The following is a 22,511-nucleotide window of genomic DNA, read 5'->3' on the forward strand; positions in this document are numbered from 1 at the left end:
TTACTTCTTAAAGTAATGAGTAACCTAACACAATACTTCATCAAATTGAAAGAAAAATACTTATGTAGTTGTTATTCCATATTTATAATACACTAGCTGTGTAAGCCTGTGCTGTAAAAAGCCCAGGGCCCTAGAAACTATTGAAATCGTCAGGGGGAAAAAAAATTGAAATGTAGAAATGTCAGGTAATTGAAAATAATTACTCTGGGGGTCTCTCTCCTGGGAGGATTGGTTTTGCCGACGTGCTTGCATCGCTTGTGTATTAGCAGTGGAAGGAAAAGTAAAAGGGATACCGTTTTGCAGATGTTGGTGGCTAAACGACTTTGTCTTTCTTCGGAGGTTTCGTTTCGCCGACGTGCTCGCATCGCTTGTGTATTAGCGGCTAAGGGACTTTGTCTTTCTTGCAGATATGCAGATTAGTAGTTAAAGTATAATTAATAAACTCATTGCCACCCTTTTACATGGGATGGCTAAGGCCTGATGTGCTTGTTTTAGATTTTTTAAGCATAAGCGAGTGGAAAAGCAAACACGACGGATGGGTGGCTAGATGATGCTTTGTCTACCAGGGGAAAATGAGATGTTTACAGAAGGTCAAGAAAAATATCTACTTATATATACAATCCGAAGCCTCAAAGTGCAATGATTTTGTGTGACGTTTTTTGTCACGCTGGCAAGTAGGGGGGAACCCCCTAGTAAAAATTATAAATAAAAACAAACACACAAAAACTTCTGCTATTGGATAGCAGGCTTGTAGGTGACAATGCGGTGTGGTCAGATCTCCCCAGTTGTGCCACAGATTTACATTAACATTTCAGCAGGTCCAGTTTGTTGAGTCCTCAAAGGGGTCGTGCTGATAAACGTCAGTTTCTTCCAAATTTCTACTGATTGAAGTCGCGTGCATTCTAGGGTCAGAATGGTTCATTATTAGAGTGTTTGTAATAGAGGGACTTATTTCTGTTGCTGAGTTAATAAATGTTACCATTACTTAACATTAAATGTAAAAAAATGTCCAAAATATACATATTGGATTAGATAAATTTTATTAATCAAATTGGGAAATGTATATGCAGACAGCAGCAGAAGTATAAAAACAAGGATACAGACTCATAGGACAAATAATACAGTCAATTAATAATTAGATAAATACACGTACATAATGTATATTGTGCAGAAATTGCAAAATTCACTTAGAGTAATAATTGTAATAATAAATTTTATTAGGTAACAATTCATCCTTTTTTTTTTTTTTTTTTTTTTTGGGAGAGTTGTTGTCCGTAGGAAGTCAACATTCTTTATATGTCATAATTAGGCTGAGTATTTGTTCTCTGCAGGAAAACTAAAGAAGTTATCCATTCTTAAAGTGGATCAGAACCGTCTAATTCAGCTGCCTGAGAGCATTGGTGAATGTGAGGGCCTCACCGAGCTTGTTCTGACAGAAAATCAGTTGACTGTAAGTAAATGATCATTTCATGGCAATGGTCCACCATTAGATATCCATCGACCTGGAAAGGTGTGGTCGAGATAAAAAGAATCCATTAGTGTTAATATAATTTTGACTCACCCTGTAGTGCCTTTCATGTCTGTCTGTCTGTCTTTTATATACAGTAATCCCTCCTCGATCGCGGGGGTTGTGTTCCAGAACCCCCCACAATAGGTGAAAATCCGCGAAGTAGAAACCATATGTTTGTATGGTTATTTTTATATATTTTAAGCCCTTAGAAACTCTCTGCACAGTTATATAGTATACCCTCGTTTATTGCGGTTAATCCGCTCCAGACAGATAAATGCCTTTCCAAGAAGTAGGTTTCTTTATTTATAAATCTAATATTTTCGCAGTTAGAGCATTGAAAACCTGTTTACGACCTTCTAAATATGTTTTTTTAACATTATTAGTGCCCCCTAGACATGAAGTAACACCCTTTAGTCAAACGTTTAAACTGTGCTCCATGACAACAGACAGAGATGACAGTTCTTTCTCACAATTAAAAGAATGCAAACAGATCTTCCTCTTCAAGGTGCGCATCAGGAGCGGAGAATGTCAGATAGAGAGAGTAAAGTGAACAATCAAAAAGTCAATAGGGCTGTTGCGCTTTAAAGTATGCAAGCACTGCGATAAAGCGGCGCAATGAAGGGATCCATGTGAAGGTAACCTTTCAGCATTTTTTTACAGGCGCGTCCGTATCTTCTAAGCAAACGGCCCCTCTGCTCACACACCCTCCGTGAAGAGCAGATAATGGGGCCAATCATACGCTCCCTGATGGTATTGCATGATGGATAAGTATCTGCCTGTATTTCTCAGAGAGAGTGAAAGAGACAGAGAAAAGCAAACAATGAAAAATCAATACGGGCTGTTAGAGCTTTTAAGTGTGCGAAGCAGCGCGCGGGAAGCATATCGTATATCATTGAGGAGTTTTATTTAATATGAAATACGTGCTCTGATTGGGTAGCTTCTCAGCCGTCCCCCAATAGCGTCCCTTGTATGAAATGAGCTGTTTGAGCTGAGGGGCTGTTTGCACAGAGGATACGGACGCTCCTGTAAAAAATGCCGCTTTATCGCGGTGCTTCGGCATAATTAAAAGCCCAAAAGCACGTATTGATTCTTTGATTGCTTTTCTCTCTCTCGCTCTCTCTGACATTCTCTGCTCCTTTGAAGAGGAAGATCTGTTTGCATTCTTTTAATTGTGAGAAAGAACTGTCATCTCGGTCTTGTCATGGAGGACAGTTTAAACTTTTGACTAAAGGGTGTTATTTCATGTCTAGAGGGCTCTAATAATGTTAACAGTGTGGGAGAGTTTATAAGGGCTTAAAATATATAAAAATAACTACACAAACATATGGTTTCTACTTCGCAGATTTTCACCTATCGCGTGGGGGTCTGGAACGATCAAGGAGAGATTACTGTAGTGCATTTTTTATCTATCTATCTATCTATCTATCTATCTATCTATCTATCTATCATATAGTGCATTTTTTATCTATCTATCTATCATATAGTGCATTTTTTATTATATAGTGTCTTTCATATCTATCTATCTCTATCTATCTATCATATAGTGCCTATCTATCTATCTATCTATCTATCTATCTATCTATCTATCTATCTATCTATCTATCTATCTATCTATCTATCTATCCATCCATTTCCTAACCCGCTGAATCCAAATACAGGGTCACGGGGGTCTGCTGGAGCCAATCCCAGCCAACACAGGGCACAAGGCAGGAACCAATCCTGGGCAGGGTGCCAACCCACCACAGTCTATCTATCTATCTGTCTATCTATCTGTCTATCTATTATATAGTGCCTTTCATGTCTGTCTATCTATTATATAGTGCCTTTCATGTCTGTCTATCTCTCTATGCCTTTGTGATCAATCTATCGCTCTATCAGATGTGAAAACTTCCAAAGGGGGTGCATACTTTTATCAGTCACTGCATATAGGATTTTTCTTTCATCCATTGTTTTCTCACTTTTATTGGAAAACCTTGAAAACTACTTTTTGATTAATTGTTTCATATTTTGACTGTCACAGAGTTTGCCAAAAACCATTGGGAAGCTTCGAAAGCTGTCCAACTTCAATTGTGACAGAAACCGATTACTGACTTTACCAAAAGAGGTAAGATACATTACATTAAATGTGGAAGTGTATGTCGTCATCTGTGTATTTAACATGAATTAGGATTAAGTACAATCTTTTTTAAAATATTTGAACTGGTAAAAGTAAATATTTTAAATGGATTGTTAGGTAATTTGAAATGTCTTCCCCTTGGTGTGTTCTTTGTGACGGACATGGTCATGGGTTGCTTTTCATTTAATAATGACTAATTATAAGCTAGCTTTGTTGGTAGGGTTTTTACACAACGGCGTTTTCATTTTCTCAAACTAAAGTCTTTTTCAGTAGTAAACCTTTTCCTTTTTTTGGTTTTTGTCCCCTTCATGATTGTGATAAACTTGGTAGATGGTGATGGTGTCAGTTTGTGCATTTATGCTTAATTGTTTTTAAAATCCTCTGGCTTTCTACCATAAAATGTAGCTGTTTGTCTTTTACTTGATATATTTTTTGACCGTGCCAAGTCTTAATGCAACACAAGTCAATGGAAGATCAAAGAAGTGAAACGCCAGTTGTTTGTGGTCACCACATACCTCATTGAAGGTGGCCATCCTGCGTAAAGGTTTACAAACTAATACATACCTATTACAGTGTAAGCAGACACAGTGGCATTCATGTACGTGCGGTACGCAATCATACATATTGAGTGTAAAATTAGTGGAATAGAGTAATAAAGACAACCAGTTCAATTCTAGAATGGGTGATACTGCAGGGCGCTTCTGTTGGGTGGTTTGCAGGTGAGTATCCGGCTCAGGATGCCCACTTAGAATCGGGCAATGCATTCGGTGTTTTGTGTTTTTCCTGACAGTTGAATTTGCAATTCTTTGTATTCTCTTAAATTTATCAACATTTTGCTTTGTTTTAAATGTTGTTGGTCCTTTGAGCATGCACTGTCACATTATAACCTGAAACAAGCCAACGTCTGCACTTTTTACCGTCTGTAACTGCTTTATTCTTCTTAATAAAGTGATTATCTTCTAACCTGTTCAGTATCTTACTTATAGCAAAAGGGGTTTCAAATTTGGATTGCTTTTTTTTTTTATATATATACAGTAAGGTGTCATTCTGCATAAACATTTTTCACCATTGACATTTTACAAAATATTTCAAAGTATTTTTTCAGCAAATTGGATGTTATCATCTGCCCAGTGCAAAATTAATATTAACTCAAAGTGCAACACCTACATACTTGTATGTGATTTGACAATTTCATAACAGTAAATAATTATTCCATCAACATTTTTGAGTGATGACCGTAATTAATAAAATGCATTTCCATGAATTATAGCATCTATCAGATTGTTTTGTTAACAAATCTATGACTCATCAGCCTTTTGTTTTAGCTACAGAATACACTTTTTTTTTCTTCAATGCTGCTTTATTCTCAATAATTATTTAGCTGATGACTCAGACTCCTCTAATTTTTCTTAACCTTGGGACATCTTCCAAAAATGTTCCCATTGTGTCTTTTTTAAAATGATGAAAAGCATGTTAGATAATTTGATTAGACCATTAGAAATATTCAATGAGAACGGGCCATTCGGACCAACAAAGCTCACCAGTCATTTTCAACTTAATTTGTCTAAAATAACAAGCTTAGTTTTGAAGGCTCCTAAAGTCCCCCTGCCCACCACACTCCTTGGTCTCTTATTCCAAGTGTCTATCGTTCTCTGAGTAAAGAACAACTTCCTAATGTTTGTGTGACATTTCCCCTTCACAAGTTGCCAACTGTGTCCCCGTGTTGTTGATGAACTCATTTTAAAGTCACCGTCTAGATCCACTGGATTGATTTTAAACACATCAGTCATGTCTCCTCTAAATCTCCTTGTAGCCCTGGAGTCTTCCTCATCGCTCTTCTCTGGACTTTTTTCAGTGCTGTTATGTCCTTTTTGTAGCCTGGAGACCCAAACTGCACCCAGGACTCCAGATGAGGCCTCACCAGTGTGTTATAAAGTGTGAGCAGAACCTCCTGTGACTTGTACTGCACACATCAAGGCGCTATATAACCTGACACTCTGCTAGCTTTCTTAATGGCTTCTCTACACATTGTCTGGTAGTTAATAATGTCGAGTCCACTGGACTGATTCCCTTCATCATTTTGCACACTTCACTCAGGTCTCCTCTTCATCTCCTTAAGGCTCAGATCTTTTAATCTTTCCTCATAACTCATCCCCTGTAGCCTTGAATCAGCCTAGTCGCTCTTCTCTGGACTTCTTCTAGTGCTGCTGTGTCTTTATGGAGACCCAAACTGCACACAGGACTCCAGATGAGGCCTCACCAGTGTGTTATAAAGACTGAGCAGAACCTCCTGTGACTTGTACTGCACACATCAAGGCGCTATATAACCTGACACTCTGTTAGCCTTCTTAATGGCTTCTGAACACTGTCTGGTAGTTGATAGTGTCAAGTCTACTACGACTCCTAAACTCTGCTTATAAGGTGTACTCTCGATTTTCAGACCTCCCATTGTGTATTCGACCCTCACTTTTTTACTTCCTTTGTGTAATTCTTTACATTCACTTGCACTAAATGGTTAAAGGTCTCAAGTCCTTGATTTCTTCCCCAGTACCCCTGGACTCGGCCTGGTTGCTCTTCTCTGGACCTTTTCTTGTGCTGTTATGTCCTTTTTGTAACCTGGAGACCAAAACTGCACACAGGACACCAGATGTGGCCTCACCAGTGTGTTATAAAGCTTGAGCAGAACCTCCTGTGACTTGTACTGCACACGTCAAGGCGCTATATAACCTGACACTCTGTTAGCCTTCTTAATGGCTTCTCTATACATTGTCTGGCAGTTGATAGTGTCGAGTCCACTGGACTAATTCCCTTCATCATTTTAAACACTTCAGTCAGGTCTCCTCTTCATCTTCTTTTGTTTAAACTGTAAAGGCTCAACTCTTTTAATTCTTCCTCATAACTCATCCCCTGTACCCCTGGACTCAGCCTAGTCGCTCTTCTCTGGACCTTTTCTTGTGCTGTTATGTCCTTTTTGTAAACCGGAGACCAGAACTGCCCCCAGGACTCCAGATGAGGCCTCACCAGTGTGTTATAAACTCTGAGCAGAACCTCCTGTGACTCCACACATCAAGGCACTATATAACCTGAGAGTCTGTTAGCCTTCTTCATGGCTTCTGCACACTGCCAGGAAGTTGATAGCTTAGAGTCCACTACGACTCCTAACTCCTTCTCATAAGGTGTAGTTTTGATTTTCAGTCCTCCCATTGTGTGTGTATTTTATATGTTTGATTCTTTACATTTATTGACATAAATTTCCATCTGCTACAAATCTGCTCAAGCCTGTATGTTGTCCAAGTCCCTCTGTGGTGATTCAGCAGATTCTTAATTGTCTGCCAGTCCATCTAACTTGGTATCATCTGCAACTTAACCAGCTTGTCATTTATATTCCTTTCCAAATCATTTACATATATTAAAAATAACAGTAGGCCTAGCGTGATGAGTTATGAACACTGGACACAGTTGGAAACTTGTTAAGGATAAATTTAGGAAGTTTTTCTTTACCCAGAGAATCACAGACACATGGAATAAGTGACCAAGTAGTGTGGTGGACAGTAGGACTTTAGGGACTCTCAAAACTCAACTTGACGTTATTTTGTAAGAATTGGGTAGACAGGATTGGTGAGTTTTGTTGGGCTGAATGGCCTGTTCTCGTCCAGATTGTTCAAATGTTCAAAAAAGTGAAACACTACTTTTGAATGAAGTCCTGCCTGTTCCTTTATTCATTGGTCGGGAGTTCTGTCTTCAATTCAGAAGCATGTTAGGACTTGGTGAGAACACGATGATGGTTAGTTAGTTATTCTCTGATATGTTAAACAACCCATAAATTACTTACAAACTAACATTTTCATGTTAGCAAATTAGAGAGATTGGCGTGCTTTGTGGGGCTGAATGGCCTGGGTTGTATGCATGCTGCGCAAAGTGGCAATGATGTTTTTCATCTTAAATTTTTGCGATCAGTGCATATTATTGTGTTTCTGAATCTAAACCAAGGTTAAAAAACATACCGTATGTACTCGCGTATAAGTTGCGTCCTGAAACCCGAAAAATCAATCATAAAATCAGACCCCGGCTTGTATGTCCGTTTAAAAAATACGAAACTTTCCTCCAATCTCACACGAGTTTCTCAGATGCATCGAATTTTGTTGCAGCAGCGCAGTTACCGATTTCTTTCGCCATTTCAGAGACTTTTAATTTAAACCCAGCTTCGTATTTTTTTCTGATCGAACGCTCCATCGTAGGTAAGGGATTCTCTTATGATAAAGGTGTATGAGGGTGTGAGATACAAAAAACACAAAGCAGTGGAAATGTCACTTCGGAATTGTTCGGGTATCACCGTGTGGTCACGTAGGCACAATACATAGAAAATAAAGGCCGTGTGCTCCGTGGTTACTCGCTCAGGTGGGCGTTAGCATATCGTAATCTCTTGGACCAATCACGTGAGTTTTCCGCATTCGACTTATACGACCGACATCATAAAATACCGGAAATTATATGGTAAAATCATGTCCCGACTTATCCATGGGAGAACTTATCCACGAGTATATACGGTATATCAAGGGCCAGTAATGCCCTGCAGTATGAAGAAGAAATTTCTTTGCTGAATTATCGTCTCTTCCTGTTTTTAAAGGAAAATTCCACACAAAAAATGATTTATTTTTATATATGTTCCTTACCCCATTTACTTTGTAGCGAGGCCCAAAAAAATTTTAATCTAATGTCTTCATAGAAAAAGGAGATAACAAATTTAATGATCGAACCGCGCTTGTAATGTCGATTAACATTTATTAGTTTGGTAATTGTTTGTAAATTGTCACTGAAAGTATTTAAAAGAAAGACACCGCTTTCTGAAAGTTAGCAATTGTAAATTAGCAATCTGATTACTGCTAAGAATTTCTTGCTCTGGCCATCTGTGACTGGGAGGTGGGAGACTTGACCAGAGTGTGCCAGTTGACAACTTCTTTGCCTGTACAGTAAAACCTTGGATTGCGAGTAACTTGGTTTGCAAGACGAGCTAAAATTTTTAATAAATTTTAACTTGATAAACAAGCGAGGTCTTGCAATAAGAGTAGTCCGTATAGGCTTTGTCTGCCGAGCGCCACGTGATCACAACTGTGAGCCGATGGGGGTTCTCTCTCTCTCTGCGGGATTGTGGGTAATCGTCTCCCATGCTCGGTTTCAGTCAGCGTGCCTCACTCGTATAGTCAACATCCGTACGAGCGTAGACTGTTTACTACAGCGTTGTGAGCCCGTGTGTGTTTGTGCTGTCACATGCGAGTCCCTGTCTTGCACCACAAAACATGAAGCCGAGTGTCAGTACTTTAGTAACACCATCTTTATTCAGCTTGAAACAGGAACAGCAAGGTTATTTATTGTAGCGGGATCTGCCGCTCTCGTATTCACAGACACAGCAGTCAGGCAGGGCCATGGCCAAGTAATACTGTGCCCTGCGCATTAATAATGTTCCTTGTATCATCAGCAGGGGCTTTTTGGATTTGCTTTTACTGCGAACTGCTACAGCACTGGGAGCCTGCGGTTGCTTGTTTCAGACGCTCTTCCACGTGTCGTCCCGTTAGGTGGAATCCCAAAAGAGTTTAGAAACTTTACAGTGCGTGAAGCGTTTTTTTTTTTAATTTTGTGTCCAAGTGTAGTGACTCTTCAGGTAAAAGCAACTGTCATTGGATACGTTCCTTGTTGAAGTCACAAAAAAAAGAAGAAGATTCCAGTGAGCCGACAGATAGCCGGGATTCCGTTAGTTTGAGTGAAAGTCGTCCTCTCTCGTCTCCCTCACACCAGCCCCGATTCTTTTCAAAGGTAAAGTGCAGGTTGATTTGTTTGATGCATTTTTACTTCAGATTTTGTATTAATCATTTGTATATGAATAGTTTTGGGTTGTGGAGCAAATCATCTGAGTTTCTATTGTTTCTTATGGGGGAAATTTTGCTTTGATATACGAGTGCTTTGGATTACAAGCACGTTTCCGGAACAAATTACGCTCGCAGTCCAAGGTTCCACTGTATAGCCTTGAAACTGAACAAAAGGCTGATAAGAACAAAGCTGCACTGGGATTTTTCTTTTGGTGTGTTTTGCCCGAGCTCGTTCATTGGTGAGCCACAATAAGTGGAGGGGGCTTGCCAAGGCTTGCTTGCTGTCTCTTTCTCTCTCTCTGCCGGTTTCCATCCATGGAAGATCAGTTCCGGCCATGCAGGAGCAAAGTCCAAGCCGCACTGGGATAAGAGACAGAGAGCCACCTGGTAGCGAACATCTACTTAGGTTATAATGGTGTTTTTGTCACCTTCATTTTACTTTGTAAGCATATTTTCTATAATACATGAATACATTTCTAACATTTTCTCCTGGCTGCTGTAGTTTGGGGTTACAGAATGTAAAAGAAAGGGTGAGGTATTGAACTTCAACAGCAGTTAACCCTGACAGACTGTTACGAGTGTAGGATTTGGAGCATTGTTTTAAGGTCTACATAATAAAAAGTATAAAGGGGATCAGAGTCACCACGACTAAGCAGCAGTGGTCTCAGGTAACCAGAAAATTAAATCAAAAACCCACCTTAAAAAAGAAAAAATCACCTCCTGTGTACCGTGCAGTCCACACGTCAGTTACTCAGACATATGTTCACAACATGCATGCATTTCTTGCTAAAATATCGTTTGAGAATACTTCAAGATGAGTCAGCACAGTGTATGAGCAGGGAGTGCAGCCACATGTGCTTGTGCTTCTGAATTGAAGACAGGACCCTTGACCAATGAATGAGCAGGAAAGGCAAAATCTTCAATTCAAAAGTGTCGGGGTGCTTTTCTGCTCATGCATTGTGTTGATTCTTCTGGTATTATTTGTTACTCGCCCTGGCGCCTATCAAAGACAGTTGGGTGAATAATTTCAAAATATTTGTATACTTTGAATGCCTTTCCTCTGTTTTCGCATGTGTCTGAACATCTCTTCCAAAAATGTCGCGTGCCCGAAATTTAGGGCAGATCCCCCGTAAATGAAAGTCTGTAAGGTCCACCTTAATTACGTCTGAAGTGTTTTTATTTGTCATTTTGATCTGTGCAGCAGAAGGAGAAATCAAAGGAAAATGTGTCTTTGTCCTAAACATCATGGAGGACGCTGTACAACAACATTATTTATTTCTATCGCACATTTTCACACAAACAATGGAGCTCAAAGTGCTTTACATGATGAAAAAAGACACAACAAATAAGAAAATAGACTTGGGGAACACTCATTTCTGCAGATGATGTTGTCCTGTTTGCTTCATCAGGCCGTGATGTTCAGCTCTCTCTGAATCGGTTCGCAGCTGAGTGTGAAGCGGCTGGGATGGGAATCAGCACCTCCAAATCCGAACCGGAAAAGGGTGGAGTGCCCTCTCAGGGTTGGGAGTGAGATCCTGCCCCAAGTGGAGGAGTTCAAGTATCTCGGGGTCTTGTTCACGAGTGAGGGAAGAATGGGGCGTGAGATCGACAAGCGGATCGGTGATGCGGGCTCTGCATCGGTCTGTCGTGGTGAAAAAGGAGCTGAGCCGTAAGGCAAAGCTCTCAATTTACCAGTCGATCTACGCTCCTACCCTCACCTGTGGTCATGAGCTATGGGTAGTGACCGAAAGAACGAGATCGCGAATACAAGCGGCTGAAATGAGTTTCCTCCGCAGGGTGTCTGGGCTTTACCCTTAAAGATAGGGTGAGAAGCTCAGTCATCCAGGAGGTGCTCAGAGTAGAGGAGTCAGATGAGGTGGCTTGGGCATCTGATCAGGATGCCTCCCTGGTGAGGTGTTCCGGGCACGTTTAACCGGGAGGAGGCCTCGGGGAAGACCCAGGACACGCTGGAGGGACTATATCTCCCAGCTGGCCTGGGAACGCCTCGGGTTTCCCCCGGAAGAGCTAGAAGAAATGGTCGTGGAGAGGGAAGTCTGGGCATCTCTGCTCAAGCTGCTGCCCCCGCGACCCGACCTCGGATAAGTGGAAGAGGATGGATGGATGGATGAATAATTAACATAGAATAAAAGTAAGGTCTGATGGCCAGGTAGGACAAAAAAAAACTCCAGATGGCTGGAGAAAAAAAAAAAATCTGCAGGGGTTCCTCAGCCATCCTCATCCCCTCCAGGCATTCTACCTAACATCAATGACCTCAATCAGTCCTCATTGTATTCAGGGTTCTCATGGAAGAAGTTGATGATGACGGTCATGTGGACTTCTGGCCTTTAATCCATCAATGTAGGGACATCACGGTGCTTTGATCAGGTGGTGGTGGTGCAGGTCGCCACCCCAGAAAAAGACCAGAAGAGAAAGTAGGGGTTAGTACGGATTACAGAGCCACCAGGAGTAATAATGATAATTAATTGAATATGCAGAGCATCAGGATGTAAGCTCTGAGAGAGACCGCCATGTTACAGTGATGTGTTTTCAGCCTGGTGAGTTTCTATTATACTGTAAAAAAGAGGATCATTTTGGAGTGGAGTGTTTCCTTTAAGGGCAATGCTTTTAACATTTTCTTTGTTCTTATGGCTGCATAAATCAAAAATGTTATGTACTGTCAAATCAAATGTACTTTTTGATTTAGTACTTTAAATAAGATTTTTTTTTTTTTTACTTTTTAATACTTGCTGCTTGGAACGTAATGAAAATTATAGAATTGTGAGTAAGTTGGAAAGTTTTGAGTTTGATTTTTATGTAACATTGATGTGCATGCAGGTTGTTCCTCTGGATCTGTGCCGGTTTTCTGACATTAATGAATCTTTCCTCTCGGTCTGCTGTGCCAGTTTCTCAGGGTCGACGCAGACCGCACAACTGCAATCTTAGGCTGCTACCTTCTTAAATAACCAAACTTGAGAGACAACAGAAAACCATAGGCTGCCAGTTTGATTTCCTGTCTTTATTTTGCACTGCATTGCACTTCTAATCATTTGTGTCGCACTGCATTGTGTGTGTGTGTGTGTTGCTTCTTTTGGTGCTTGAAGCATGACCTCGTTTGTGGGCGGCAGCATGAGCTGATTTTGTGACAGCAATGCCAGCGAGTCGTCTTTGAATATCAGAGTATGTGGCCTTTTAAAAGTGTGAGTGCTGTGGTTTTCTCTTCCATTACTCTACGTAATTTCTCAAGTTTCTGGCATTGTTTTGAGTTGTCGTTTTTGCATGGAAATATAGCTGTGATTTAATTCTTCTCATTTCATTTTTAATGTTAAAGAAATGGTGTCTTAGAACAACCCGAAAAAGAAGATGCTGTCATGTATGGTTTCCTTGATTTCGGAAATGAAATTTGTTTCGTCTGTGGAGTTTTGAAAAAGATGGAGGGTGGAAAGTCCTGTTGATATAATAAAGTAATAGATGTCTGTCGGGGGAATACGGGGGGACAGTAAATCTCTCTGATCTGCTCTTGAAGCAGTCATGATAAGGACGAGCTGAGGTGTCACCCGGTAATCCGGTGCTTCCTTTCATTACAGTGATTCCTCCTTGAAAAAGGTGAAAATCCCCGAAGTAAAAACCATATGTTTTTAAAAATGGTTATTTTTATATATTTGAAGCCCTTATGAACTCTCCCACACTCTTATACACATTTCCCGCACAGTTATACAGCATAAACCCTTTGTATTCTCTTAGATATTAGGTGAGATTCAGTGAAATTATGTATGTGAACACACTATTTATATACAGTAAAATGTAAATATTATTTTAAAGATATCGAGAGTCTCCGGGACGCTCTGCAGGAACTTAACTCTTTCAGGGCTGATGTCGACTTTTGTCAACATTCAGGGGTGGAGGACGGTAATCCGCTGTAAACTGTGACAAAACTCGCCCTTAGATTTTAGTTTGACTCTCTTTGCTAGAAGGAAAATGACATAGCTTTATTCATTCAACCTCGATTCCCTACGCGTGCATGAGTAGCGAAGAGCAAACAACCTCTAAAATGGCGTCTAACATCTGGCGAGAGACCAACACGAATGTGCAAAGCAAAATACTCCATAAACATTTTACGTAATTTTGTTGGAATAGGACACTTACTTGTCAGTTTAATGCAAGTGATCTGGAGATGGAGATCGAAAACGAAAGTGAAGTACCAGCATCATCTGAGCAATCTCCAGCTGATCGTGGTGCTGAACACGTTTGTGTAGCTGATGCATCTACAGCAGCGTTCACCTGGGAGGACCACCACTTATGATAACAAGAGGTACAAACCATATTGCATCCCACTGCGACTGCCATCGCCGCCCACCTGCTATGCAAAGACAGCCAGGCAGCCGGCCCACTGTGCATTGAGGTGCCCCCGCTCAGCCACTGCTGCCAGAGAGGCAGAACATGTGCCAACAGCAGCCACAGTACATAACAACAGACGTTTTATGTTGATTTATGTGTGAAACCATTGCTTTGTATGCTTTTCAGAAAATTGAGTTTTTTGGAAAAAATATTCAGCCCTCAAAGAGTTAACTGCATGCTCTGATTGGGTAGCTTCTCAGCCATCCGCCAATAGCGTCCCTTGTATGAAATCAACTGAGGAAGCATGTACAGGAAGTAAAAAGACTCATTGTCTGCAGAAACCCGTGAAGCGGCGAAAGATCTGTGTTATATATTTAGATATGCTTACATATAAAATCCGCGATAGAGTGAAGCCGCGATATAGCGAGGGATTACTGTATTTATTTATTTTTAGTTTGTTAGCTTGTTAAATGTTCAGGTTTACCTACCCTTGCTGTTTGTATATTTTGTAGACTTCACTAAGGGTATGTCCACACTACAACATTTCTCTCTATTATAAAAGAAAATCTCCAGACGAGATTATTGCCAAGAGATTTTTTCAAGTTGGACTCGACCGTTTCCGGTGGTCGGCCCACACCCGCACTCCTCTCGCCTCTCATTGGGGTAAATGCTTTTCTCAGCCCTTATACATTTTTTCGTTTTCCTCATTTTAAGTCGTTTAGGAAAAGTCCTCAGTTTCATCCTTCAAAGAAGCTTTTCTGGACAGTATTTTTAGACATACAATCTATTCATCTCCTTCGTTGTAGTCCTTTTCTGGACAATAATTTTATACGTTCTAGATGGCACACATGGCAACGACTAAGCGAAGAAGAAAGGGCAGCGCATCGAGACAGGCCCAAAAGCGTGGGAAAGAAAAGAGTTCAAAAAAGAACAATAATAATCTTAAGTACAAATTCGGTAAATAAGGAAATTAATAATCGGCCTGGACCAAGTGGAATTGAAAACCTAGCAGGTCCAAGCAGGGAGCTGGAAATAAAAGACAAAGAGTAGAAGACACAGTGAAACGTTGTAAAGAGGTTCAAAGGTTGGCGCGATACACATGCAGAGCAGGTTCGAGATTATGAAAGCAGTGAGAGCACCGAGAAACGATGAAGTCAAACGATTTAACGTGAAAGTTGTCGATCAGTTACATGGCAGATTGGTTAAATGCATATCGGTAGACTATGCTGTCCAAACTGAGCCTGGTTTATATTGTGCATTCCTTGCCAGTAGTCAGCATCTCGGGGTCTCAAACTTCAATCCAGGAGGGCTACTATGGCTGCAGGTTTTCATTCTAACCCTTTTCTTAATTAGGAACCAGTTTTGCTGCTAATTAACTCTTTGAGGGCTGAATATTTTTTCCAAAAAAACAACAGTTTCACTCAGAAATCAACATAAAACGTCTGTTGCTGTATGCTGTGGCTGCCAGTTTGCCAAGAATATGCGGCAGGCTTGCTGCCAGGTTGTCTTTGTGTGGCTGGGACAGCAGCATCGGTCACAGTCGCAGTGCGTTACAATCTGGTTTCTACCTCTTATCATTGTTAAGTGGCAATCCTCCCTGGCGAACATTGTCAGTACCACTACTAGCTGGGGACCAGTCAACTGAAGCTGGAACCTCGCATTCGTTTTCAATCACTTGTATCAAAAACTGAGCCCGACAAGTCATAGTCCAGTTCAGAGATAACATACGAGATGCCGTCCACGGGGTATTTTGCTTTACGCATTCGCTTTGATCTCTCGCCAGATGTCAGGGCCATTTTTGCCGTTGTGTGCACCCTGCTGCTCACGAGAGCGCAGGGAATCTCGGTCGAACCAATGAATCTAACTTTCATTCTAGCAACGAGAGTCCAACTAAAACGTAACGGTTGGTTTTGTCACAGTTTACAGTCGATTACCGATTATCGTCAACTTCTCCTTTTGACAAAAGTCGAGATCAGCCCTGAAAGAGTTAACAACTTTTCCCTTAATTATAATTGACTTGTTATTTAAGACTCCGCCTCATTAATTGTTTTTTTTTTTTCCCATTAATTACCAGCCAAACAATAATAAGATACAAAATGAGCCAACACAAGAGTTGTCCATCATACAATATCTGAAAAATGAAGAAAGATGACGGTGTCAGTCATGTTTAGCTGCTCAGGTCCACTAAATATTTTCATTGTGTCCTTTAAAGAAAAGCTGAAAAAAAAATGGAAATGCCTGCTGGGACAGAATGAGAGCAGCAAAGGGCCTTGTAATTAAATCACAAGTTCACATCTGATTTCTGTTTGGGTGCCATTTAAGAACAAAATGAAGCAATTTAGAGGATTGAATCCTAAATAAAACAAGTCAGTTAAACGGAAGGCAACAGAAGTCAAAAGGCGGCAAAAAGTGCTCCGCAAATACGGGTAAATTAATGGAGGAAATTATTAGGGAAAAACCTGAGCAACACATGTCAAGAACCAGGAGTCTTACTGAACAGTCAGCTTGAGTTCAGACGAGAGGAGGTCGTGTTTTACTAACGTGCTGGAATTCTGCGAGGAAGCAGCAAAAAGATATGATCAAGTGGAGAGCATGACAATATTTAACTTAAAGAAAGAAATTCATAAGGTGCCACGTGAGAAAGTGGGCATCAGACTCAAAGATGTGGTGGTTCAGGGTGGTGTTTGTAGGTGAGTGCAGAATTGGCTCAGACACAGGAAGCAGGGGCTGATGGGGTGAGGCACGTTATCAGAGTTGGCTAATGTTAAGAGTGGTCTCCAGTTATTTTTAGTATATAGAAATAATTTGGGTAGGAATATATAGAAAGTACTGCGGTGGCCTGGCGCTCTGCACAGGGTTTGTTTCTTGCCTTGACCCCTGTGTTGGCTGGGATTGGCTCCAGCAGACCCCCGTAACCCTGTATTTAGGATATAGTGGGTTGGATAATGGATGGATGGCTATATAGTAAGTATCAAGATGGTTAGTTTTGCAGATGATACCAAGCTCAGTGGATTGGAAGATCATTTAGAATCCACAGAATCATCACAGTGGGACTTTGAAAGCATGCAGACTTGGGCATTAATGTCAGTAAATGTAAAGCATTACACGTGAGGTCTGGATATACAATGAAAGGTCTGAAAATTGAAAGTATGACTTATGAGAAGGATTTGGGAGTCGTAGTGTACTCGTCACTATTAACTTCCAGACAGTGCTCAGAAGCCATTAAGAAGGCTAACCGAATGTCAGGTTATATAGCGCCTTTAACTCTATTTATTAAGAATTTCAAAAACAAATGACGTCACTTTTCTACATAGTCACCTTTGTTTGAGATGCAATTTTCCCAGCGTTATACCAACTTTTTACTGCTCAATTTCTACTCCTCCCGCCTTCATCATTTTCAACGAAAATATAAAAGTGCAGAAACGTTTTTAACATCCCTCGTAAAATGTCAGGTTTTATAGTGTGGAGTACAAGTCACAGGAGGCTCTGCTCAAGCTTTATAACGCACTGGTGATACTGCATATTATTGTGTGTTTGAATCTAAACCCATCCATCCATTTTCCAACCCTCTGAATCCAAACACTGGGCCAATCCCAGCCAACACAGGGCACAAGGCAGGAACCAATCCTGGGCAGGGTGCCAGCCCACCACAGTGAATCTAAACCAAGGTTAAAAAACATACCGTATTTATTCCCGTGTAAGTCAGGTCTTGAAACTTGAAAAATCGATTATAAAATCAGACCCCGACTTGTACGCCCGTTCAAAAATACAACACATTTTTTTTGTTTAACATCATCTTGCCTCCTCTAATCTCACATCAGTTTCTCAGACACATCAAATTTTGTTGCAGCAGCGCAGTTGTCGATTTCTTTCGCCACTTCAGCGACTTTTCATTTAAACCCAGCTTCGTATTTTCTTCTGATCAAACGCTCCATCGTAGGTAAGGGATGCTCTTACGATAATGGTGTATGAGGGTGTGAGGTACAAAAAACACAAAACGGTGCAAACGTCGCTTCCGAATTGTTTGGGTATTACCGTGTGGTCACGTGGGAGGTTAGGAGCACCCGCTGATACAGCGCATTGCCGCACCCACATAAAAAAGAAAAGGCCGTGTGCTCCGTGGTTCCTCTCTCAAGTGGGCGTTAGCATACCGTAATCTCTTGGACCAATACCGTGAGTTTCCTCTCTCAAGTGGGCGTTAGCATACCGTAATCTCTTGGACCAATACCGTGAGTTTCCTCTCTCAAGTGGGCGTTAGCATACCGTAATCTCTTGGACCAATACCGTGAGTTTCCTCTCTCAAGTGGGCGTTAGCATACCGTAATCTCTTGGACCAATACCGTGAGTTTCCTCTCTCAAGTGGGCGTTAGCATACCGTAATCTCTTGGACCAATACCGTGAGTTTTCCACATTCGACTTATATGATCGACGTTCTGAAATACCACAAATTATCCGATAAAATAAAGTCCCGACTTATCCACAAGTATTTATGGTATTTATTCTCCCATTTCACAATACATTTATTTCTTCATTCCTCCATATTAATGCATCAGTAGAATCTTTCTCTCCCAACAATGAAGGTCAAGTAATCCATGTTCTTGAGATGGTTTTGTTTGTTTGATTTTTCTAATACAGTGGAGTCTCGGTTCACGACCGTAATTTGTTCCAAAACTTTGGTTGCAACCCGATTTGGTCGTGACCCGAAGTAATTTCCCCCATAGGATTGCACGTAAATACAAGTAATCTGTTCCAGACCATACGAGCTGTATGTAAATATATATTTTTTTAAAGATTTTTAAGCACAAATATAGTTAAGTATACCTTAGAATGCACAGCGTAACAGTAAACTAAATGTAAAAACATTGAATAACACCAAGAAAACCTTGAACAGAGAAAACTAACATTCACGCTTATGAGCCTTACGAACCGCTCGCTGTAAACACTTTTTTTTTTTTTTTTTTTTATGAGTTTTAAGCACAGGGGGAAAAAAAAATGAAAATTTGAAAAATCCTTAATTTATGCAAAAACTAACTATAAACAACCAAGAAAACTAACCTTGCATGCACGCACGTCTGACCGAGAAGAATGTACTGCACAGGGAGAGACTCGACACGTGCGGAAATCCTCGGCGTGTACGAACCGGAAGGGAAACTGGCTTGTTCGTCACCCGAGTGTGTGGCCGTGAACAGATGCAAAAGCGTTGCGAACCTTTTTGGTCGTAACCCGATTTGTACGTGTTTCGAGGCGTTTGTGACCCGAGGTTCCACTGTAGTATAAAGGTGTTAGGGTGAGAAGCCCCGCGATTCAGGGTAGGCTCAGAGTAGATTCGCTGCTTCCTCAGATCCAGAGGTGCCACTTGAGGTGGTTTGGGCATGACGTAAGGCCCCTGTCCAGCACTGGGTGGAGACCCTACAGGACTTGCTGGAGGAAGAATATCTTGGCTAGCCTGGGAATGCCTGGCAGTTTCCCCATGAAGAACTGGAATCTGTTGTTGGGGTACAGGATAGTCTGGTCTGACCTGTTTGGCCTGCTGCCACCATGACCCTCACCAGAAAAATGACATGAGAGAGCAATTAATTAGAAACTATCCCCATCTTTAGAAATAGATCTTAGCTGGGTGGCATGGTATCACAATGGTTAGTAGCCCAGGTTTGATTCCCGTGCCCAGTTGTGGTTTTTCAAGTTTTCTCTTGGTCTTCATGGGTTTTCCTCGCACATCACTAAAGACGTGTGTTGTTAAGTTCATTGGCAATTCCAAATCGGTCCCTGTGTGAGTGTGGAAGTGCGTGTGATAGACCCCGGTAACAGACTTGGTGCCCTGTCCAGGGTATTTTTCTCACTTTGTGCCCAATGATACCTGGATAGGCTATGGTTCTCTTTGAGCATAAGTTGGATTAATTGGGTCTGAGAATATTCCATTATAAAGAAAGCTGTGTTTAACGGTCCAGGTGTGCTTTGATTAATCTCTTTACTTTAGAATAGAGACGTCTGTAACTAATAGTTTTAATCTCCTGTTGTATTTTTGTGAACGTTTCAAGTCTAACAATGCCTTGCTTTTTTCTTTTCAACTGCCTGTGTTCAGATCGGTGGCTGCTCGAGCCTTAATGTCTTCTGCGTGAGAGAAAACCGATTGTTCTGGATCCCTGCTGAGATTTCACAAGCCACAGAATTACATGTCCTTGATGTCGCTGGAAACAGGTGAGGCTGCGCTTTTGTCCGCTCTCTTTCACTTTGGTTATGTGGAATAGCAATACAGTACACCCCCAAAATTCACAGGGGGTTACGTTCCTAGAGCACCTGCAAATTGTCAAAAACTGCAAATTTTGGTACGGTTTAAAAATAATGCCTATTTTTATAGTTTAAACCCTAAATATGCCCCAGAAATTTTCATTTCATTTCAAACTCAGCTTAGTACATTACCTAAATAAAGAATGTAAAGGTGAGCCCGCCTACTGTACAGTACTGTTCTGCTATGTCTCCCACAGTGCTAGCCATCCATTACCCAACCCGCTATATCCTAACCACAGGGTCACAGGGGTCTGCTGGAGCCAATCCCAGCCAACACAGGGCGCAAGGCAGGAAACAAACCCTGGGCAGGGCACACACTCACACACCAAGCACACACCAGGCACAATTTAGGATCGCCAACTGGAGTTTGCATGTTCTCCCTGTGTCTGTGTGGGTTTCCCACAGTGCTAGTAAAATGAAAATACCGATGTTGCCGCTATATGTACTTTAATTCTTGTAAGCGCGTTTTCATTGCCAGAAGCCTGCAGAAGGTGCAGGGCGTTTCAGCGGCATCTTGGGGCTTTAAGAAGAATAAAACGGAAAACACGAGAACACTCAGCTGGAGATGCGTCACAGAGCAGCAGTCACTCAGCTGAAAGGAGAAATGAATAACGCTGTAGCGGTCCGGTGCCGCTAAGATTCACACTGTCAAGAAGACGGCAGTTTATTTATTTTTATGGTGGAGATTCCAGGGACGCACCCAGCCTTGGCCGGACCCGCACAGACTCACAAACAGAGGCAGAAACAAAGCAAACCAGTAATCAGACAGCAAATAAAGATTGGAATGAAAACTACTTCTTCGTTCGGCTGCTCCCATTAGGGGTCGCCACAGCAGATCATCTTCTTCCATATCTTTTTCTCCTTGTCATCTTGCTCTGTCACACCCATCACCTGCATGTCCTCTCTCACCACATCCATAAACCTTCTCTTAGACCTTCCTCTCCTCCTCTTACCCGTCAGCTCTATCCTTAGCATCCTTCTCCCAATATACCCCTCATCTCTCCTCTGCACATGTCCAAACCAACGGCATCTCGCCTCTCTGACTTTGTCTCCCAACTGTTCAACTTGAGCTGACCCTCTAATGTCCTCATTTCTAATCCTGTCCATCCTCGTCATACCCAACGCAAATCTTAGCGTCTTTAACTCTGCCACCTCCAGCTCTGTCTCCTGTGCCACCGTCTCCAGCCCATATAACATAGCTGGTCTCACTACCGTCCTGTAGACCTTCCCTGTCACTCTTGCTGATACCCGTCTGTCACAAATCACTCCTGACACTCTTCTCCACCCTGCCTGCACTCTCTTCTTCTCTTCTCTTCCACAATCCCCATTACTCTGTACTGTTGATCCCAAGTATTTAAATTCCTCCACCTTCGCCATCTTCACCATTCCACTGAACTTCCGCTCATTCACACACATGTATTCTGTCTTGGTGGTCCTACTGACCTTCATTCCTCTCCAGGGTCTCCTCAACCTGCTCCCTACTCTCGCTACAGATCACAATGTCATCCGCAGACATCACAGTCCACGGGGACTCCTGGCTAATCTCGTCTGTCACCCTGTCCATAAAGAATGTAAGGAAAACAAATGAAATAAATTAAAACAACGATACCACCCCTGTTCCCCGTACAGTGATTATACATTAAATACGTAAAGTACAAACAAAATACACACAGTAAAGTCCATGAAAAATGATGAAAATAGATAGTCCAGAGATCCGCACTTTGAACGGGAATGTAAAGACGGACCCTACTGGTAGTTGCTGAAATGGTGAAGATGTGTGGATGAGTTCAGGAGCGCTCCTTTCTTTGCAGGATGGCCATGAATCCACTTACAGTCCTCATGTACTTAGGCAGACGGCAGACAATCCAGACCCCAACCACGAAACGATCGAGGACAAGACGAATAAGTACAGGTAACCCAACAGAAGGCAGGCAGGCAGGAACTTGAAACACAAATTACAAAAACCCTCCCTTTTGGTCACCGGCCCCCGTTTTAAAAGCTGTGCTGACCTCCTTTGACCCCAACAGCCCCAGCACCCTCAGCAGAAGACCAATCAGAGCCTCTGCAGGGACTGCTGGGAGTTGCAGTTTCAAATTCTATTGGCTACTTTCACCATCCCAAGCTGCGTTTTCCTCTACGGTTGCTTTATGTTCCATCTACAGTACAGTATTGCCACGAAAAACGCTATACAAAATTTGCAGTTTTCCGATAACAATTATTTAGTTAGGTTCTAAGGAAAAATCCGTAAACAACTGAGGCAGCAAACTCTGAACCGCGGCTTTGTGGGTCTACTGTATGTTTATTTTAGTCAGACAAAGTTGGTCCAATCAGCCATCTATTTTGTACAAAATAATTGTATTTATGTAGCTCTCTCCTAACACACCCAAAGCGCTTTACA

General features: G+C 41.6%; 1 protein-coding gene across 1 annotated transcript in view; it reads left to right on the plus strand.

Annotated features, from left to right (window-relative positions):
• lrrc1 (leucine rich repeat containing 1) overlaps positions 1-22,511 on the plus strand; it is a 137,452-nt gene that overhangs the window by 98,637 nt on the left and 16,304 nt on the right. Inside the window, exons 9-11 of the mRNA XM_039737823.1 lie at positions 1,332-1,450; positions 3,531-3,614; positions 19,908-20,023. Of these exons, the coding sequence (XP_039593757.1) occupies positions 1,332-1,450; positions 3,531-3,614; positions 19,908-20,023 (319 nt within the window). The remainder of the gene's footprint in view (positions 1-1,331; positions 1,451-3,530; positions 3,615-19,907; positions 20,024-22,511) is intronic.

The sequence above is a fragment of the Polypterus senegalus genome, chromosome 16 (genome assembly GCF_016835505.1).
Source record: "Polypterus senegalus isolate Bchr_013 chromosome 16, ASM1683550v1, whole genome shotgun sequence".
Classification (NCBI taxonomy): Eukaryota; Metazoa; Chordata; class Cladistia; order Polypteriformes; family Polypteridae; genus Polypterus; species Polypterus senegalus.